The 22,217-nt window shown below is 38.0% G+C and overlaps 2 protein-coding genes across 2 annotated transcripts; both read right to left on the reverse strand.

The window, feature by feature from the left end:
- Positions 1-385: 385 nt before the first annotated feature.
- Positions 386-8,444, reverse strand: LOC119496847 (N-acylethanolamine-hydrolyzing acid amidase-like). The gene is made up of 12 exons (XM_037784454.1): positions 8,408-8,444; positions 7,235-7,531; positions 5,462-5,626; positions 4,020-4,143; positions 3,822-3,912; positions 3,635-3,720; positions 3,371-3,543; positions 3,215-3,277; positions 3,065-3,131; positions 1,783-1,811; positions 735-804; positions 386-643 (listed from the first exon to the last, which is right to left on the reverse strand). Exons 2-12 carry the CDS (start codon positions 7,405-7,407, stop codon positions 629-631), a joined length of 1,056 nt encoding a protein of 351 aa, XP_037640382.1. The 5' UTR covers positions 7,408-7,531; positions 8,408-8,444; the 3' UTR covers positions 386-628.
- Positions 8,445-17,221: 8,777 nt separating this feature from the next.
- bhlhe40 (basic helix-loop-helix family, member e40) lies at positions 17,222-21,008 on the reverse strand. The gene is made up of 5 exons (XM_037776279.1): positions 20,538-21,008; positions 20,188-20,254; positions 19,938-20,045; positions 19,442-19,565; positions 17,222-19,303 (listed from the first exon to the last, which is right to left on the reverse strand). The coding sequence occupies exons 1-5, from the start codon at positions 20,612-20,614 to the stop codon at positions 18,456-18,458; spliced, it is 1,224 nt and encodes a 407-aa protein (XP_037632207.1). The 5' UTR covers positions 20,615-21,008; the 3' UTR covers positions 17,222-18,455.
- Between the last annotated feature and the right edge of the window lie 1,209 nt (positions 21,009-22,217).

Consider the following 22,217-nt stretch of genomic DNA (forward strand, 5'->3'; position numbering starts at 1 on the left):
CTTTAATGACGCTGCAGAGCCATATTTAGCATTTTAACATAGAGATGAGCAATATCCCTGTTTTGTTAACAGATTGCAGTGTCAGATTGCAGTGTCGTCCAACACAAACAAGACTACATGGACATTTCAGCATGTAGACAACACATGTGCTGCTGCAGTTTATGAAGGATTTTATGGTGTATTTTTCACCAGTATGTGGAGGTGTAAAATACTTGGTGTCTGACGAGTTAGAACATTGTGCAGAGTGGCCACAGCCTGTAGATTGATTAGACGGCCAGGAGACGGTGTCAGAATGAACCAGCCTGTCTGTGAGACTACTATGCTGACTTCCAAAACCAATCAACCAATCAACCCTTCTTCAGATGACTCCAGATGATCGCAATCATTAAAGTAAAAGCAACATTTTATTAAGCTTGACATATAAATTGCAGGCACATAAGGTGACAAAACTGATCATAACATTTTTATTAGAGGCAGAAAAGCACCCTAATAATGGTTCAGTCCAATTCCCTTCTAACGTCGTTGATTATATTAATCTCCACATGATCATGAATCTGCATGTAGCCACGTTATGTAGTTCAGACACTCAAGCAAAAAAATCATTGCGTTGTTGACGGCTCACGGCCCATCACGGTAGGCAGCCCTGGAAAGAGATCGAGAGAGAGAGATGAGTGTGAGAGAGTCTCATTTTCAGTGACATGCATTTAAGATGTAGTTGTGAAAGATGTAATTACCTGCGGCCTGACGAGTGAATTGTACTTCTCAGGGGTTGCTGCACTCATTACTGTTGTGTAAACAGTACCTCTGTGGATCATCAACACAGTAGACAATAGATCAAACACAATGCAATGCATAAACTATTAAATCACGTAAAGCTTCCTTACAAATATAATTAATAAGCATATCAATAATAATTTGTGCACCTAAAATGTTAAACCATAGAAATAGAATAGGAGTAGAAGGGTCATTGAACTGTTTGCCGAGGGAAAAAGAAAATAGCGGCTGTTAGTTGTTATGGTGACAACAGAACACGCGTCAGTGGGGCCGTAAAATGTTGTCGTAGTTCGCCGGGAAGAGAGCAGATGCTTAGAAAGAAATGGACAGCTGTAGCATATAGCACACTCACTGGGAATTTCGAGAGCTGCAGCAATTTCTGTCCACTTTCTTTTGTGGTACAAATGGGAGGACACGTCAAAGAGGCACTCTTGTTCATTCCACAACTCCACCAGTTTCTCCATGTTTACTTTCTACCCCATTTGCTGCTTCCTGTTTGATGCTAGAGAGAGCGCACCGATTGGTTGTTGACAATTTTCGCGTCATTGAACTTCCGATAATATTAAACTTATTAAACTCTAGCTAAACGATTGTGATTTTATTCCAAAATTGGAAATATTATCTGCGACAATGAAATCACTTGAAAAGTCATTTGGTGCAATACGGAAGTCAGCTCGCTACAAAGGTCGTTACGGCAACGGTACACATAATAATGGCCGCCGCTCTGACCATCCTGCTACGTTGATTTGAATGGGAATATCTGTTCTACTCCTATATTCTATTTCTGTGTGTTAACCCTTCAGTGTTTTCACTGAGCTCAGCTATAGCTGTTCTATATGGTCCTTGCTATGTGCTGAAGGCTGATGGGGTCAAACAAAAGCCTACTGACGTTATTGCAGAAGTGGGGCAAAGGGAACAGATAGTAAGTGGTATGAACACGGCTGCACAGTCATGTGATTCCTTGAAACAAAAAAAGAGAGCACAATGAACAGACAGCGTTCTCCTTACCCGTTACACACTGGAAACAGCGACAGGACCTGTAGGGCGAGACTAGATTAGAGATCCATACGTCATCGCTGACTTTCAGTACACAATCTCTCAGAGGCACATGTCCAAAAAAAAGGGCACGTGATGAGTTTAAAGTTAGCAGATCATAGAATAAACAAATAAATAGCTTGCAAACTGCAAGGAATCTCTGTCCGTCTGTCCTTCTGTCTTTTTGTATGTTCTTTGCATCTCTCAAGAACCATTCATCCGATCGACTTCACACTTGGCAGGTGTATTTCTGGGCACCCCATGGAGTGCTTTGTCTAAATTTGGTGCAATTTGGACATGCGACACATTCAATATTAATAAAGTTTAAACTGTCTGTATCAGCAGAGCGTTCAAAGAAATGACAACGCGGCTCTAATTACCGACCAAATGTACCGATACAATTAGATTCACCTTCTTTGCAGGATCCGTCTGTAATTCGGCAAAGAACATAATCCAGCAAAGAGCACGTGTTTAAGTATTGTTAACTTGTTTGGGCTTTCTACAGTTACTGTGGTGTCTTCCTGATTTTAGCAGCCCTTCCCCCTCGTCATCTTCTCACAGAATCTGAATTTATTATCATTTTGTGGGTTTTTGTTTTGGAAGGCTTTCGCTGTCTCCCGCGCTGCAGTACCACTTTCCACCTGAACTGATACTAATGCACCGGCGGGGAGGGCGCTATTTTACCAAAACACAAATATCACTATGTGATACTGACATACTTGTTATTGCCAGATTTATTTACAGAATGTTTGCGGGTGCGGTCGGGAGTAAAACACACTGCAGGAAAACAGTCCATAACTACAATGTTTTCCTCTGAAGTAGAACTACAGTAAATAGTGGGCCTATACAGTTGAGTTTCATATTTTTAAGTGCTTCGGGGGCCTTTTTGTAATCTATTTCGGGCTAAAATGAGTGAGAATAGTAACATGATTCAATATTTTTCATATCTTAAAAAGGTCCCATATCGTGCTCATTTTCAGATATATACTTGTTTTTATGTTTCTACTAGAACATGTTTACATTAACAAGTAATTTATTGCACAGTTACAACAAAACGTTGCAACTTGAGTTGGATGAAGAGCAGTTCTGCTTGAAACGTAACTGTGCGATAAATTAGTGCGTAAGCTATTTGTTTGTTTATTGCAAATTTCCCCACTGTGGGACTAAATATCTTATCTTATTCCAGTATACAATCTCCTCAGTATCACATTTACTTTGGTCCCCCTGAAATATTGATGTTTTGGTCCAGACTTGCCTGATAAAGTGTTTCCATGTTGATGTTATCTTGGCCGGTAGCATTTAGTGCTTTGTTGGCTGCGTCTCTACAAAATGAACACATAACAACAGCATAATAACAGGAACAGCAACGATATTGTGGAAGTATTCATCGCCTGAGATGACTCACCTTCGATGGTCGTGAGCTGGAGGCGGAAGCCAGTGGTCAAAGTTCGTCTCCACTCTGAACCAGCTAAAACAGGAACACACAATGTTATGTTGTTATTTGCAGTCACACTCAACACACACCTTACCAGATTCTCCTCAGATCGTTTATTTCGCCTACCCTCCATTCACGGGTTCCAGGGGCCAGATATCAGCGGGGCCCGTTCGATCTCTGGTGATGACGGCGCCCTCCCCTGCTCGCACCCCGCCCACGATGTAATACACCCCAGTGATGATGGGGATCTTGGCGAGACGCATCACTGCATCCTGAAAGTTCTCTGCTTCCTCCAGAGTCTGCGTGGGTTGCACACCATTTGAAGTCTAAATTTCACTTCCTCATACGGTAAACTTCCTCATACTAAACTTATGTAACTTATTCACTCACCTCCCTCACCAGCCAGCTGACTGGGGATCTGTGAAAGATGACAGCAGACACCACATTCTTCCACCAGTTGTACCAGTGTTCACTTCCTGATGATCACACACACAGGAATGAAAACAAAAAGGAACAATGGAATCTGAATATTGCAACATTTGTTGACAAACGTGACAGCTGATAAGTGTGGTGTTACCTCGCTGGTCGCCAGACACGGTAAACTTGTTCGGACTCTGTCCCGTCCACAGGCCAACGTAGCCAGCAAATGAAGTTCCACGGTATGCCTCCTGAATGCGTGCATCAAATAGACAGCGACAGAATTGTATCCTTTGCCACCTCATCGTTATGCAAGGACAGTTGTTTAGTTTTTAAATGATATGAATACATACTGTACCTTTCCGTTCTTGTAGAAAATTACATTCATAGTCATATTCCTCAGAATAGGATGTGGATAATCAAGGTTCCTGCCGTGGAACACGTTCCCATTTTTGTCCTGAGCTACGATGCTGGTGCAGAATCTAAGAAAGCATAAAGTTTGTTTGCATGCATGAGAGGCCGTTCACTTTAAGGCCCAGACACACCAAACGGACATCAAAGAACTAGCGGCGATGAAGGCCGACTGTTGCGTCGCCTCATGTCGTCTCTGTCTTGGCCGACAAGTTGCACTCGAACACACTGCAAAGACTACAGCCGACGGTCAGTTAGCATGTATGTTCTGCACCTCCGTGAGATGAAATAAATCTCCACATCAGCAGGTAGCAATAGTCTGTATTCGTCATTCAGAAAGGGAAACCGGAAGACAGAGGATTGCGAATATAGAGTGCTACAGGAATGAGTCCTAAAACCCAGAAATGAGTTCGCATTTTAGCACTTCTGGTTCTCTCGTCTGGATGTCAATGGGTTTTTAGTTAGACGCCTGAAATAAGGTCTGCGGTTAACACAAGCTGAAGAGATTTTAACAGTTTGTTCTACAATATAAAATACATCAATAAATATCCCACTCGTGAATTTTGAAGCCTTTATGTGTCTTTAAAAAATGTGGTTGCTAACAAGTAGCTAAATGAGACTACTAAACGTCATCACGCCGACTCTTCCGCCTTTACAGCCTCGTTGTGTATCCTTAGGTTCATGCGACCGCGGTGTAGTTTGTTTATAGCCTAACGTTAGCTTTTTACTTCTGGCGATTGCGTTTACACTTCAAAAATCCTAAAGTGGTGTTTAATTTGTGGAGATTATGTTGCTGAACAAAACTTGTAAATATCATAAACGTTTGTTTGCCACAGAGTTTATTAGAAAAATCTCATTTGCTTTTTGTCGAGGGAACCAGGTTGATGGCTACAAAGATATGTCATCCCTGGAGCACTCTATACAAGCCGTTATGATACGTACATGAAACAAAGCCGCGTTTGTTATTGCGAAAATATCGGTGTGTTGGAATGATCAGATGAGATGAAGATGAAAAATGACAAGAGCCTTCTGTGTTTTTCCTCTTGACTTTACTCGTTGGCTTGCTTTCCTCACTTCCGTTTCTCTTTTCGTGCACTGATTCGCTTAAGCTGAACAGCCAATCAGAGTGATATCTTTCACCAATGAGCTCCACCGCAGATTCAACATGCTGAATCAGCCTCTGACACGGGCAGACTAGAGCCGAAGGCGCGGGACACACTGCAAAAACTAGGCTGACAGTGGCTAACCGACGATCCCAAACTGTCCAAAGGCCGACGGTCGGCTTGCTGTGTCAGGACCTTTAATCCTGCATACTTGTTAGACATTGTGTGTCTCGTTCTGCTTTGTGCACAAGTTCCTGTTATAACTGTGATTTAAAATCATACATACGCAGATATTTCATAGGCAAAGTTGAGAATGATGACGTCTGAAATGTTTCCTCCAAGGTACGAGGCCAGGCCACGGATCTCCCCGGCGTACGGCTGAGGAAGGTACTTTTCCAAGGACTTCACAATAGGTTTAATGGCATGATGAACCCATTTTGGAACTGTAGTGCTGCAGACAACAGCAAAAAAAAAGAAGAAGAAAAACATGTCTGTGTCAGCGCTACTACTACTGGAAGATACACACAATAACACAACTGCTGATTCAAGGCTGACATTTTACTTTACTGCAATAAAAGTACTAATACCACACTGTGAAAATACTCTGTTACAAGTAAAAGTCCTGCATTTGAAACCTTACTTTAGTAAAAGTCTGTAAGTATTATCAGCAAAATGTAGTTAAAGTAAAGTAGAAGTATTGATTGTGCAGTAAAATGTTAAAATGTATTATGTTTCTGGATTAATATTACTGCTGCATTAATGTATGTGTTACTGCTGTAGATGTTTTTGCCTCCTTTATATCCTGTTCTGGGTAGTGTAATCTACAGAAATGCATCATATTCTATAAGATCATCATATGTTTGTAGCGTTGCTGTCCAGTGAAAACCAAGTATTTCTAAAAAGTCAACTTTTCATGGTGTCAGAAAAACACATACACACAAACACACAAAGGAATGAAAGGGATGAAAAACTAATCTGAAAATAAATAGTGGAATAAAAAGTGCAATATCCACCTAGAAGTAGAAGTATACAGTAACAGAAAATGTAAAAAATTCAAGTAAAGTACAGGTACCATGAATTTGTACATAAGTACAATACTTGAGTAAATGTAGTTAGCTACATTCCACCACTGCTGACATAATGTGTTAATATTAAGTTAATATATATTAGTATTAAGGCTGACAAAATTAACGCATTAACTTTTTTTTTTTCTCAGTTTTAAAGCTAGAGTGAAAATGGCATCATATAAAACTAGAAAAAAAACTTAAGAATCCTTTGATACAATACTTGCTTGTTAGGAAGGAGTTTAAATGATGCTCCAGATTTTACTAAATTGTTAGCGAGGAAAAACCGTCATGTCCATTTTCAAAGGGGTCCCTTGACCTCTGACATCAAGATATGTGAATGTAAATGGGTTCTATGGGTACCCACGAGTCTCCCCTTTACAGACATGCCCACTTTATGATAATCACATGCAGTTTGGGGCAAGTCATAGTCAAGTCAGCACACTGACACACTGACAGCTGTTGTTGCCTGTTGGGCTGCAGTTTGCCATGTTATGATTTGAGCATATTTCTTTATGCTAAATGCAGTACCTGTGAGGGTTTCTGGACAATATTTGTCATTGTTTTGTGTTGCTAATTGATTTCCAATTATAAATATATACATGCATTTGCATAAAGCAGCAGATTTGCCCACTTTTATGTTGTTTAGAGTGTTAAATACGTGACAAATCTCCCTTTAAGGTACATTTTGAACAGATATTTATACGGACAATCATGAGATTAATCATGATTAAACATTTGATCGACAGCCCTAATCCTAATGTTAGCTAACAGAGTTATTTGTTTATCTATTTGTGGTTTTGTCCCCTGATGATTACAGTTGCTTCTCCTCTAGTCTGTTTAACCACCACTGATAATGTAATGGAAAGTGAAACTAGGCAATCTGTGGACTGTTAGTTACCTAACAATGTTTATATTGCAATCCTGGTTTTCTATTATAGTCTATTTACGAATCACTCTTATTAAAACAGCTTTGCAGTCAGTGTGAAACTTACTCAATGACCTCTGCTGCAGCTTTCTGCAGGTAGTCCACGTCAAAGACTTTGGTGAGAGGAGCCCAGCGCACCTCAGGGTGCTCATCCAGACTGATGTTGACGGTCGGAGGAGCGACCTCAGACCGGCTACAGACCACCAGACCACCGAGCAGCAGCAGCAGAACCATCATCATGACCGGTCCAGAGAGAGAGAGACAGACAGACAGCTGACTGCTGCTGACACACCGGAGAGACCGGAGACATGCACGAGCCTGAGAGAGAGAATGAAACTCCCATCCGAGGTTTTCAGAATAAAAGCTGCATACAACACAAATAATAAACACTAAATAGTTACTTATGGAAAACAGCAAAAAAGCAACACATTGTACCCAAAGTATCATAAGAAGGCAGTGGTGGAATGTAACTCAATACATTTACTCAAGTACTGTTCTTAAGTATAATTTTGCAGTACTTGTGTTTCCATTTTATGCTACTTTATACTTGTACTCCTTTACATCTCAGAGGTGAATAGTGTACTTTTTACTCCACACCTTTAGTTACTTTGCAGATTTAGATTATTAATACACATTTTAATTAAAGGTTAAGCAACCCAGCAGTATACAAAGCAATTCAGATTAGCTCCTCCTTTACCAGCTGCAACATTAAAGTAATGAATACATTAATGCATCAGTAATTATAATCTGGAAATATGATATTTATTATTCTGAAATGGGTCATTCTGCATAATTAATACTTTTATTTTTAGTACCTCAAGTATATTTCAATGCTAATACTTTTGTACTTTTACTTCAGGACTTTTACTTGTAACAGAGTATTTTTACACTGTGGTGCTACTATGTTTACTTAAGTAATATATCTGTGTACTTCTTCTACCCAGGTAAGGCCTACTCATTATGCAGAATATGGCAGCATAAGGACAATATTTCACTCTAAAATGTATTGGAGTAGAAGTAGAATAAGACGGAAAGACTCAAGTACAAGTACCTTAAAACTGTAGGCTTCTTAACATTGAGTAAATGTACTTACTCATTTCCCACCACTAAATAACAACTAGGCTACTACTATAATAATTACAATATTATCAAGTTTGTACTTTCTTGCTTCACTTGTGGAACTAAATTAGTAATTTCATACAGGAAATTATACATGAGATCAATTAAAGGAATCACTTACTGATATTCTGCATGTCACAGTTGTTGAGGCCCGGCCATGATGTTCCTGCAAAGATGAGGTCTCTTTATTAGTAGGCACTATTTTTAAACATGGCCTAATTTATGAAGCAGCAATTAAAAGGCAAATATTGAGCACTTGTTTCTTAAAGTGTCACAACTGTACAATTGAGGGCATGCAATTTAATAGATTGAATTATGGAAGCAGGACAGAGGAACAATACATTGTGCACTTTATAGTAATTACAGATGATTGGGACCTGTAATTTGGCTAAAGTGCACTTTTATTTTGAAGACTTTCAGACCGGATGTGTCATTGTTCCTGTTAGAGGTATGTGGTAATGCTGCTCAACAATAATCCTGCCAAACAGAAATGTTGTCTCTGCTGAGTGAGCTCTGTAAACCTTTGAACAAACTATTCCTCACAATTTCAGCTAATTAAAAGATAAAATTATTTAATTTAAATATATATTTTTAATGTTATGGCACTTCACTATCAATAGCCTATAGGCCTATATAGTTTGACGAATAACATTACAGACTATTACACTTTAATAGGCTACTCTATCATAAAGTAAGCACAACTACAAGCCAAGTATTCTTTTCTGTAGGCTTATAAGGCAAGAACAATTAACTTTACTTTTCTTAAGTATATCTTGATCAAAAGATTAAGTACAAGTAGGCCGATAAGCCGAGTATACTTAGACTTTTCTGTATCCTTGTCAGAATAAGCCAAGTATACTTAGACTTTTCTGTATGCTTGTCAGTATGAGCCAAGTTTACTTATGTATACTTTTGTTAAGTATATCACTGATAAGTACATGAACTGGAAGTATACTGTCTTATTTTAAGTTTAAAAGAAGTATACTAATAGCACACTTGAAAAAAAATATTTTTGGTAAGGGTATTTTGCCGTGTCGTTTAGGGCTGCAATCTAATTGTTGTTTTACAACCTGATTCTCTATAGGCTTTATAATTTGGCTTTATAACCACTTAGTTTTAAACCCAATTAACCTTCATTGCTCCTGTGTGAAATGATATAGGCTAAAGTTTGAAAGGGGTCTTAAATGCTCACTCAGTCAAGATTCAAAACAGTGATATTTTACACTTTAAAAAATATAAACATTTTGCTATAAATATTCCTATTTATTCTTATTTCAATGCAACCCAGAAATACATACATGGTCTAAGCTTTTTGTTAGTAAATCTTTCTTAATGATTGGTGTGTGGAGGGTATAGATGAATTACGTATGCTCAGGTCTATGCCCCCTGTAATGGTGAGTGTATACAGTACAGTATGTTTCAGCTTCTAGTAGCAATAGCACACAAAGGTATAACTTAAGTAAGAAAGGGAAACATTTTACATTATGACAACATGCGGCTGGTATAAACATGGACATGTGACCATCGTTCCCTTCTTGGTAGATATTGCCTACAGTAAAACCTGCCCCACCCCACCCACTGAGGAACTGTGGAAACCACCAGCAACTTGAATAAAATGCAGTTGAGCCTGTTATATAGACATTTATTTCTGTAAAAGTTCCACAGGCTGTTGAGAGCTGGTTTGAATACCAAAATGGAAACAACATGTACAGTATTTAAAGGAACAGTGTGTAACATTTAGGCCGTAGTTCCCCGACACACTTGGGAAACTCCGCTGGCCGCTGTCTGACCTCTGCTGCTCCTAAAGTAGTGTTATTATGGTGAGGATGGCCTCTGAGTGAGGTGCACGGCGTGAACACATTTTTGCACTCAGTGGCTCACGTTACCGCAGTCTTGGAAAGGGAGGATTGATCGGAGGGGTACTCAGTTGGTTGCAATCTGCAACCACACCACTAGATGCCACCAAATCCTACATACTGCACCTTTAATAATATAGTTTTCCATAAGTACCTCAACATTCAGATGGCTTGCATGCTTAGATAACACAAACACATGCATATGTACTGTAATGCATGAACTTGAAAAACTAATTTTGCACGTGCAATACAACGTTCAAATGTATTTGTTGTTGTAATTAACTATTTGCGGCTATTTAAGATTATTAATTTAATACTGTAAACAACCATTTCTCTCTTTTTCAAATGAATAAATTAAGGAAGAAAAGCTGTTGGTAGAACAAACTGCTGTTTTACTCGATGAATGAACTTGTGACACAACCTGTAAACCTTTAACAGAAATGCCTTCAAGGCACTGTGCCGTATAATTCATTAACTAGACCTGACAAGCATGCGGCCTTCTGGTGTCATGTCTTTGGATAACATTAAAAAGTATTCAGTAAAACTAAATCTGCAATTGAGTGAAGTGCAAATTGATTATTTTTAAGAAGCAGTTGATCAGTCATATGCTTAAAACCCTCAAGCACTCACTTCATACTTTTAATTAATAATATCTCTGCAAAGGATGTATGTAGTGACTTACTTTATAAACCGACCTGCAGCCCCCGTTCAGCCGTCACTTGTTCTTATGATCCATCTAGGGGTTTGGTTGGTAATCCATCAAAAAACACTGTTATTTCTGGACACTTTTGGAACATAAAAAAGCCATACTTCTATGTTTTATGTACTTATTTATCTAATGCTGACGATACAAACAACTCTTTAAAGTTACTGTTTTGGTGAATGAGATTTCTGACAGACATGTTGACTCTCTCCTCTCCAATCATCACCAGCTGTGTGTGATTCCTGTGATTAGGTGGTGAAACATAAAGCACAATGAATGCTGCAAAATGCTGCATCTCAGATTTACAACCTTCAAAGAGCAGATAGATATATAAAAGTAATTATCGGAAGTATATTGAGCTACATAAAGACATTGACGCTGACATTGTTTCTATTTAATAATTTATTAATTTATTAATGTATTATTATTGTTATTATGATTATGATTATGATTGTGATTATTATTGTTATTATTATTATTATTATTATTATTATTTTCCTTTCCCTATATTTTGGTATTTGTTGTAAAATGTATTTTATTTTTATATTTTCATACTGTGAAATATATTTACAACAATTTTTATAATGATAGATATATCAAGATATATCAAGGTAATTATCTGCTGTATATTGAGTTACATAAAGACATTGGCATTGACATTGTTTTTTTATTTTTATTTTTTATTTATTATTATCATTATTATTATCATTATTATTATTATTATTATTATTATTATTATTATTATTATTATTATTATTATTATTATTTTCCTTTCCCTATGTTTTATTATTTGTTATTAACTTATTTAATTTTTATCTTTTTATACTGTGAAATATATTTACTACAATTTTTATAATGAAAAAAAATGGGACATGTATACTCTGTGTTACAACTGTATTAAACATATTAATAAAGTTTATAAAAAGGGAAAAAATGACATTGGCGGAAGTCAGCAAAAAGGCGGAGAACGCGAAATAATGTTGGTTCTTTGGGGATAAAAATATAAATAGTACTGTTTGTCTGTGTAATCTTTATTTTTGGGATTTTTTTTTCACCTAAGACCCTGGGCTACAAATGTGAAGATATTCAACTTTTGCACATAATTGTTTGTTTTAGAAAATTTATGAATTGTTGAAACATTAAAATTTTACTTTTTCTTTTGACTTCTTATAACTTTTTATGATATAATGTGATATCACTGCAGGATGCATATAAGTACTCAATGTTGGGCTGAAAGAAAATTACTTGCTTGTGCCTTATAGTACTGAATTTAAACACGTTATTATATTAAGAGAGTCAAGGGCTCAGTAATAGGAAAAAAAGGGCTCAGACCCCTGAGGGAAAACAGCACTATGTGAAGAGGATTTTAATTTAAGTTAGCTGTCACCAGTGGCGTTAACATATTGTCTCTGTACTGTATGATTAGATGTAGTTGTGGAGCTTCTCCATCAGGTTCTCCTGAAAGCTCCTTGACCTCAGCCAGTCCTCCATGCAGCTGGATGAATGGAGGCTTTTCCACTTCCTCTCTAAGGTCATCCTGTTCTTTGATGAGCGCTCACTAAGTGTTTTTGAGCCTGATGAGAAACGAGCCTCTCAGTCATGCCAATTCTCCGCGCCGCCTCATTCACAGTGCTCACTCTGTTCTCAGCATCAATAACCATGGAGGCCATATCCTCGCACTTCAGCTCCACACTCATGCCAGCCATTATGTCCTTTGTGACACCAAGATTCAAAGTTAGATATTTATCAGCCAGCATCTCAATAACAAGGTCATTCATTTCTGTGGTTCTTGGAAGCCAATTTTTTATCTCATGATGATGTTTTTCGCGGCCTCTTTTTTTTTTTTTACACTGGTGTCGGGGTTGTTTTCTGCAGCAGCCCTCAGAGAGGCTCCAGAGAGGCCTCATTTTGCCTCGGCTCCCTTCCAGTCAGTAGAAGACAGGCAGACTGCATTCAGATGGGAACTAACTGACAGAAAACAAACAATATGAATAAAGGAGATTCATTCAAAATATAGGTGCCTCACCGCCATGGTGAGAACTGCACAGTCAAATGTTATATGTTGGTTATACCAAGAGTTACCACAGTGGCCTCGACTGGTTTCATGTCATTGTCTTTGGCTTCACCAAAATCAACATGAATTACAAATAAGACAATACAGAGCTCTGAGTTCAATGATATGCAATCAATTACAGTTCAGTAGGTCTAAACTAGGGTCAGCAACCTTTACTATCAAAAGAGACATTTTAGGCAAAAAAAGAATCTGTCTGGAACCGCAAAACATTTGAGCATTGTGATGAAGGTAACACAGCCTATAGTCTAAGTATATAGTATATAATTCTAATACAGTGAGGGCCCAAGAGTAAATGTACGACGGATTATTAGGGTCAGATTGAGGGGGGAAAAAAATCAGAGATTTCCAGAATAAAGTCATAACATTATGAGAAAAAAATTAAATAACATGTAAAATTACTATATATATATATATATATATATATATATATATATAAAAATATATATATATATATATATATTAAGACTTTATTCTCATAATACTACGACTTTTTTTCTCTTAAACCTATGACTTTATTCTCGTAATATTATGACTTTATTTTCGAAATCTCAGATTTATTTTTTTTCCTCAATGTGGCCCTAATACTCCGTCGTACCGTCGTACCATAGACCTACATTAATGATAAATAAAAAATGAAAATGTAAACAAAAAACAGTTATTAATTTCCACGAATTTTTTTTATAAATCCACAGGGAGCCACTGGAGAGGAGTTAAAGAGCCACATGTGGCTCCGGAGCTGCAGGTTGCTGACCCCTGGTCTAAACCCACATTAACCAATTTCTTTGGCCACTTGGAGGCAGCAGAGACAAGCTGTAAAGTTAATATTGGCTACGGTCCAAATTACATACTTTTTCTTTTAACTTTTACTACATACTGCAGCTGCCCTTACAAAGTGCTTACTGTTGCATGCAGTATTAAAGTATTAAAGCAAAGTCGCACTGTTAAAGACAGTAAAATAGATTTATAAATGTAAAATAAAATTAACATCCTACAGATTATTTTTTTTCTAGAAATGCTTTGAAATATTTACAGCCTGTAATCTAAAACATGCTATTACATAATTGAGACATACTACTTTGTCATAACATTGCACCTTAAACTTTGACCCTCTTGCTCATCTAGCTTCTGCGCAAAGGATTGTGGGTCAGGAAATACGCCCACATGTAGTAGGACAACATGGTATTTTTGGCATACTTTATTGACATACTATGTATTGGGACATGCTAAATCTTTTTCTTTTATACTATGGCAGTATGGGTATTGGAACGCACAGTTTGTCATGATTTTACCATATAGCCTGCACTGTAAAGTTGATAGTATGGCTGTCACGCTATCACATTTTCACCACATGATTATCGTGGCCAAAAGAATTCCCTATAAGGATATTGTCATGATATATAGCAATAGAAAAATTTGAAAAAAATAACGAAAAATATTGCTATTAGTCAAATTCATCTTTAACTTTGTTTATGGCGAATTAATTAATCAAAATACGAGTGTGGCGGTGTAGAGAGAGTCTGTAACTATAACTGTACAAAAGCGTGATTTAACCCTAAGAAACCCTTGGGCGATCCCAACTGACTTTACTGTCTTTCAGAGGCTCTAGCAGGTTCAGTTTTAGGTGGTAAATGGACTAGCATTTATATAGCGCTTTTCTAATCTTCCGACCACTCAAAGCGCTTTACACTACATGTCAGCATTCACACACACATTCATACACTGATGGCAGAGGCTGCCATGCTAAGGTGCCAACTTTTTCCATCAAGATCTACCGGTAATCTAAATACTCATTCACACACTGATGGTTATGCCTTTGGGCAATTTGGGGTCAAGTGTCTTGCTCCTTGCTCAAGGACACATTAACATGTGACCCGGGAATCGAACCACTGACCTTCCGATTAGTGGACAACCTGCTCTTCCCTCTGAGCCACAGCCACCCCATAGATATCATGTGAAACTAGAAAAACTCCAAAGTTGGGCTAAATTTTAGGGAGGAAAAACTGGCATGGTCATCCCTTGACCTCTGACCTCAAGATATGTGAATGAAAATGGGTTGTATGGGTACCCACGAGTCTCTCCTTTACAGACATGCCCACTTTATGATAATCACATACAGTTTTATGCATGCAGTATAAAAGTGTTATTTTCGCCTATTCTAAAAATTATGTATTTGAATATTTCTGCATACTGGGGTCCCTAAACAGTCTTGGAATTACATATTATAATTTATTATATAATTGTGTATCACTGTAAAGCTGAGACTCTTGTGGATCCAATGAGCTCAGCTGTATTCATGTGTGATGATGTTAGTCCCCATAGGAGACATTTCAATGTAGTGAGACCACTTTTTTGATATTTGACCTTAGTGTATAAAATGATCTGTGGTGACCTCTAGGATAATCACAGCCTCATGAAACTTTACAGCCACAAACTAGAGACCTAGAGCATTCAGAGGATGGATGGGTTTCCTAGGTAGATTGACAATAAGGGGGTTTCTGAGCAGTTTACACGACAGAAATGGTCGCCATCCAATCGCCGAAAAATGAAAATTTAGGTTTGTACTGAGGGTCGGCCAGGTTTCTCTTCTTCTCCTCATTCTTAACGCTGGTATTTGCAACCAGTAGACATGTCATTTTCAGCCATGAATGTCGACTCAGTGCACAAAACAACTTTAAAGATTGATGCATATCATTTGGTCGGGGTTTGTTGATCATGTCCCAGCTGAGGGGATGAAATCAGCCCCCCAAATACTGTATATCATAACCTTTATTGCCACATATACAACAATAATAAATTATGGAATTTGTTGTAAATATAATCACATGATGTGTTGAAAAAAATGTATGTGTAGACAGCTGGTTTAACTCTAAATGTTACTGGAATTCTCTTCATTTTAATTAAAGTTTGAGAAACGGTGCAACATCTGGGTCAGTTTCATCAGTTATCTTACCTCTTGATTAGTTTAATGGAGCATTATGTACATTCTACATACAGTTTAGTCCTACGTGACTTTGGTTGTCACTGCATGTGATTACAGAGACACTGACTGTACTTAGGTATGGTGTCGTCACTCACCAAACACCAAAGACACTGAACTAAAGGAGCATTCTAATAGCAGCCTGTCAGCGAGTTCGTTATCTGTTTTCCAGGGGTTGCATTACGAGGTGTACTACGACCTTATTGGAATTGTTAGACTCTGGAGTCTGCACGCTCCCCAAACTCTACAGTTTCTAAAACACAGGACAAAATGACGAGCATGTTATTTGAATGAGGGATTTCACAGTTAAACTGTATACTTCTACTAACTGTCATTGACATACTCTCAGTTGGGTTCCTAAAGGCAGCATCATATCAGTTTGGGGGTCTAACAAAGATTAATAACTTGGTTGTGAAAATGGCAGCTAGTGCAGTATGGAGCACTAATTCCACAAGGTGGCGCCAGTACTGCATTTTTGTATCTCAAAATACTTAGTTGAAATTATTTCACTGATCTGCCAAATTACAAAATATTGTTTTGATTACAAGAGAAAGGAAAACAGGCATTTCCACATTTCTCAGGGAGGCATGGTGGGTGGTGAGCATTTTTCATTTTCACTATTACTACAAAAACTACAGCAGAGTTACCACCCAGGAAACAGCACCCAAACACGGCTGCTGGAGACTACTATTCCATATTATTAAATATGAAAGTAAATTAAAAAAACATAAAGTCTTTTCTCCCACGACCTCAAGAACTGTTTCCATCCACAGGGGTGTCAATTTGCCAGATGCATTTTCTGCTCCTACTCAGCACACTTTCAGTATTGTTACGGTGCCAAACGGTAGTCTATATGAACAGTATGGGAGAGAAAAATACTACATCACAAAAGTAATACTCAGATAATTCAGTGAATTTGTAGTTTATGTCTACATTTTTACAGAAAACCAAAAAGTTATCTCTAGTTTCAAAACTAATGTTTGAGATTGCATTATAAGTTTGTATTAGTGTATAATATTCATGACAGTATATAATAAGAAAAATCTTGTCCATGAGCATCCAAATTGTGATGAGCTAAAAGTTGCACTGTTAAAGTGCAAAATAGATTTATATGTAAAATAAAATCAACAGCCTTCAGATAACTTCTGGGAAATGCTTTGAAATGTTTACAGCCTGTAATCTAAGACATGCTATTGATTTACAGAGGCTGTGCTGCATTATGGGTTATGTAAGTGTTATGTAAGTATGTGTTGTTATGAGGAGCTGTCGGCTTGTCTGGCTGCAACACGTTTAAGCCGTCAGGCAGTGAAACACAAAATTCCACGGGAGGGAAAAAAAAGCTTTTATTAATATTTTAATATATATCAATAATACTTTATATACAAAATATGTACAACAAACAACCTTTTTGTTACATTTCAAAATAAAAATCCCAAGTACCTCTTTCTATACAAAACTATTATTTTTGTCTTGAACTTTACATTCACTCTCTTTGCCACAGACACAACATTTAAAGCGAAATACATTGAAACACCTGCCGTCGTTGTGTCTGCGTTACACGAGTAAAAAGGCAACAGCATGAGCTAAGATCAGGCCTTAACTTGACTGGGAATTTGTGGGCAAGATGCAAATCTGGTTGAGCACAATGCTATATACTGTACACGTCCTCTTGGCGTACAGCGAATGACTACCTCATCCGTCTTCCGGTAGCGATGCGAATACACTCAGCGGGTCACGTATCAAAAATAGAGATGTACGAGTAGTATAAACAAAATGAATTACGAGACATCACTTCACAGGGACTCCATCTAGATGCACAAATAGTCATGAGTCACAAATCAAAAAAACGTAAAAGCACGTATGACCACTTTCAAACAGACATGTGTGAGTGACACACCTTGTACAGTGACAACACCCTGAATTCTTTGAACGCCGTGAACACTGTTCATTTAGCTGCAAGGTAATTGAAGGATCAAAGGAGCAAATGTCTTTTGTGACGCCTCTTGTCACAATTTGTTTTTTTGGTAACTAGTCTAAACAGTGGTTTGTTGCAGTTACAGGAGCGACAAACACTGTAGGTAGATCTTCCATTCACAGATCTACAGCAGGAGGTTCAAGCAGCATCTACAAGGGGCTTTTGTTCAAACTTTACATTCATTAAAGAGTGGTGTTTGTGTGCAAAAAGTAGGTCCAAATAGGTTTTTTTCAGGGGGCCTTACATTCTGTGTTAACCTCTGACATTCAACACTGAGTGCAGAGAAGACAAACTAGAAAAGAAAACTTGCAATCTCTTGCATTGTCTTTATCATCTTCACAGTGTTTCCATGCAACAGGTGATCTATGAGCCTTCACGTGGGCGCTCCAGGTTGCCCCTAAAAGTCCTGTTTCAGTGTGTGAGGAGCTGGCGATGGACGACGGTGACCTTTTGAGGTCTTTGCTGGGGGTCAAATGGGCCAAACAACGTCTGCGCTTTGAAGGGATACCAGTGCGTTTGTGTTTACCCTCTTTTCAACCCCGTCAACATTCAGAGGGCGAGATTCCAACAGAAACACGTTGAGTTCAGTCTTTGGTTTCCAAGTTCAACGGGGAGACCTGCTTTAAAGCTTTGTGGAGAACGGAGGAGTCCATGTGGTTCTGGTAGGATGCTGGAGACCCTGCCCTTGGGGACATCACCAGAGACGTGGGAGGCGTGGCTGGGGCAGAGCCGCTCATGCCCGGGTACATGACCGGCATGCCCCCGGGGTACCAGCATTTCTCCAGCATGGGCAGATAGGCTGCTGCTGCCGCTGTTGCAGGCGGGACGAGGTAGAAGGGGAGACAGAACGGCTGGTTTGGGGAGAAGCCCATGTAGCCGCCGGGGCCTCCTGCCGGGTGACCGGACATCATCTCGTCCTCTGGGGACTCGGACCTCGCCTTCTTGGCCCGAGGCTCGTCGCCCTCCTGCTTGATGGCACCGACCGCCGTCTCGGACGCGGCTTGCCTGCGCTCCTCCTCCTTTGCATAGCTCTCTGACCACTGGGCTTTGGGGTCACGCTTTTCATGCTCTCCCCCGTATCCGCTGTCAGTGTCTGTGTCGCTGCCGCTCTGCTCCCCTGTCACATGGGGGTAAGTCCTTTGAATGACGGGGACGCAGTTCTTGGCCGAGCCCTCGGACGCCCTCTGGGGCTCTCCGGCGGGTTTCTTCTGTTTCTCTGAAGCTCTGGGGACGGACTCGTCTGGGTGCAGGCTGCTCTCGTGATGCAGGACTTCAGCTGCTACCTTTTGGATATGGCTGATGACGTGTGAAGGAGTCAAGTCCCTGCTGCTTTCTTGGCTGGCCAGATAGTGGAGGACCTCTTTTGCACACAAGTGGAAGCCGGAGCGGAACATCTCCTCACTGCTCTCTGCACTGTCGCCTCCATGATCACCTGGTTGATTAGAAACCGCAAGGTTAAAAATAATCCTTTTTTTCCCTGAAGTAGTTCTGATAGATGCAACACACTGTTGCTGAATAACATCTGTTGTATTCTACGTACACAACAACAACATCAGGGCATCAAACTCACCGATTTGCAGGTCGTTCTGGAGCGCGATAATTTTCTGCTGTTGCTGCTCCAGGATGCCGCTCAGGGCTTTCACATGCTTGAGAGTGAGTTCCAGCACCACGGCTTTCTCCAAGTGACCCAGCGTCTAAAACAGGAAGACCTTCGATAAGCATGTTGATCTTTCTTACGTAACAGCAGCCGAACAGAGGACAAGCATCAAACATGCGGGAAGTCGTGCAAATCCACACACAAAAAATTCTCAACAACAAATTAAAAATCTTGTTAGAATTTAGACAATAAAATCTAAAAAATTACAAAATTGTAAAGAAAAAAAAAATAATGTTTGATCATCTCTATTCTTCTCTTAAAAAAATGCAAAACTTTGATTTGGTTTTTTTTAGACTCCAAAAAACTGAATCCAAAAGGCTGTAGCAAACAAGCCGCTCAGCAGAAGCATGTGGCGTGTCAGATTCCCTGGCTGTTAGCAGACATGCCATATGTAGAAGATAACACTCACTGTCAGCTTAAGATGTTCTGGCAACAAATCCTTCAGCTGGGCAATGCATTCGTTGATTCTGTCGCGTCTTTTCTTCTCGATCAGTCGGTGGGGCAACTTGTATGTCTCCTGGAGAGGGGTCGAAATGAGTTAAATCCAGGCAACTCACTTTAAAACTTCAGTTATGATTTGACGCTATATAAAAATAAATTGAATTGAATTGAATTGAATAAAAGGCAGGAATATTATGCATTTCTAAACTTATATTTACCTTGCTCTCATCTCCACGCTTCATGCCTCTTCTGGGTTTGTACACATACATGGGTACAAAATCCATTCTATGGAGAAAAAAAAGAAAATTTGTTTAGTTTTGGTAAGTAACAAACTTAAGTGTTTCACATAGTAGGATAGAACAGAATAAAATAAAATAAAATCAGTTTAGTTTGGTAAGTAAAAAACTTAAGTGTTTCACATAGTAGGATAGAACAGAATACAATAAAATAAAATATAAAATGTTCCTTATACCCTTGCAAATTAGTTTAGTTTGGTAAGTAATAAGTGTTTTCATATAACAGGATAGAACAGAATACAATAAAATAAAATATAAAATGTTCCTCTTACCCTTGCATGTCAGCTATATCCATTGATGGGTGTTTTGGCACACAGGGAGGTGGTTGCGCGCTGGTAATCCTCTCCATATTGCTTGAGAAATTACTTTTTAAAAAAAGCCTTCAAATCGATCCAAATCTCTTCAAAAGTCGCACTTTCAAAAATGAGAAAAAATAAATCCTATGAGAAATAAAGGAAGAAAAAAAAGTATATGTCCTGTTCTCCAGTGTGTGAGAGCTGCAGTTGTGGTGCGCTGCTCTGTGTTGTGTTGTCACCCTGAGGTCCGGACTCGGTAGTATGTCTGTCTGAGGAGGTTTCCACGCCTGGCTCGATGTGTGAGAGAGCTGGGTGGGTTTTGACTACGTGTTAAATAAACCCTGTGACTGCAGGCACGTCTCTCTCTCGGCTGGAGACACAGACTCGACACCGTCACATGAGCCTCACGTGTTGGACGGTGCTTTCAACTCCACCACACGCACCTCCTCCTCCTCCTCCTCCTCCTGCTGCTGCTGCTGCTGCTGCTGCTGCTGCTGCTGCTGCTGGAGTACAACCCTCTTCTGTAGTACTCCTCCACTGGGCTCGGTCTCGTGTACCACCATGCTCCTGCTGCTCGGGGTAAACCGTGTTCAGAGGGCTGAGCGTGTTTACAAAGACACAAAGTAGAGCAACAGTTCCCTCGACGACTGGAACAGAAATATGAGTTCTTAGACTGAAAATATGGAAGCTTTTATTATATTATCTTGTAACAATAATTACTGAATAAAATACAAATAAAAATAAATACAATTTTTATAAATTTATATTTATATATTATATATAGTTGATATAAGTTGTATATATACACATGTAAATATATATAGTAAAACTAATTACTGAAAACATTGTAGTGTCTGGAATGACGTGAGCCTACGACAATAATAGTAATAATAATAATAATAATAGATAAATAAAATAGAAATAAATACAATAAAATAATTTATATTTTTTTATATATATTATGCATAGTTGATATAAGTTGTATATATACAGTGTATATATATATATGTATATATATATATAGTAACACTAATTACTGAAAACACTGTAGTCCCTGAAGTGACGTATAGCCTACGACAATAATAGTAATAATAATAATAATAATAATAATAATAATAATAATAATAAAAGATAAATAAAATAAAAATAAATAAAATAAAATAATTTATATTTTTTTATATATATTATAGTTGATATAAGTTGTATATATACAGTATATATATATATATTACTGAAAACACTGTAGTCTCTGGAGTGACATATAGACAATAATAGTAATAATAATAATAATAATAATAATAATAATAATAATAATAATAAAAGATAAATAAAATAAAAATAAATAAAATAAAATAATTTATATTTTTTTTTATATATATTATATATAGTTGATATAAGTTGTATATATACAGTATATATATATATATTACTGAAAACACTGTAGTCTCTGGAGTGACATATAGACAATAATAGTAATAATAATAATAATAATAATAATAATAATAATAATAATAATAAAAGATAAATAAAATAAAAATAAATAAAATAAAATAATTTATATTTTTTTATATATATTATATATAGTTGATATAAGTTGTATATATACAGTATATATATATATATTACTGAAAACACTGTAGTCTCTGGAGTGACATA

The sequence above is a fragment of the Sebastes umbrosus genome, chromosome 1 (genome assembly GCF_015220745.1).
Source record: "Sebastes umbrosus isolate fSebUmb1 chromosome 1, fSebUmb1.pri, whole genome shotgun sequence".
Classification (NCBI taxonomy): domain Eukaryota; kingdom Metazoa; phylum Chordata; class Actinopteri; order Perciformes; family Sebastidae; genus Sebastes; species Sebastes umbrosus.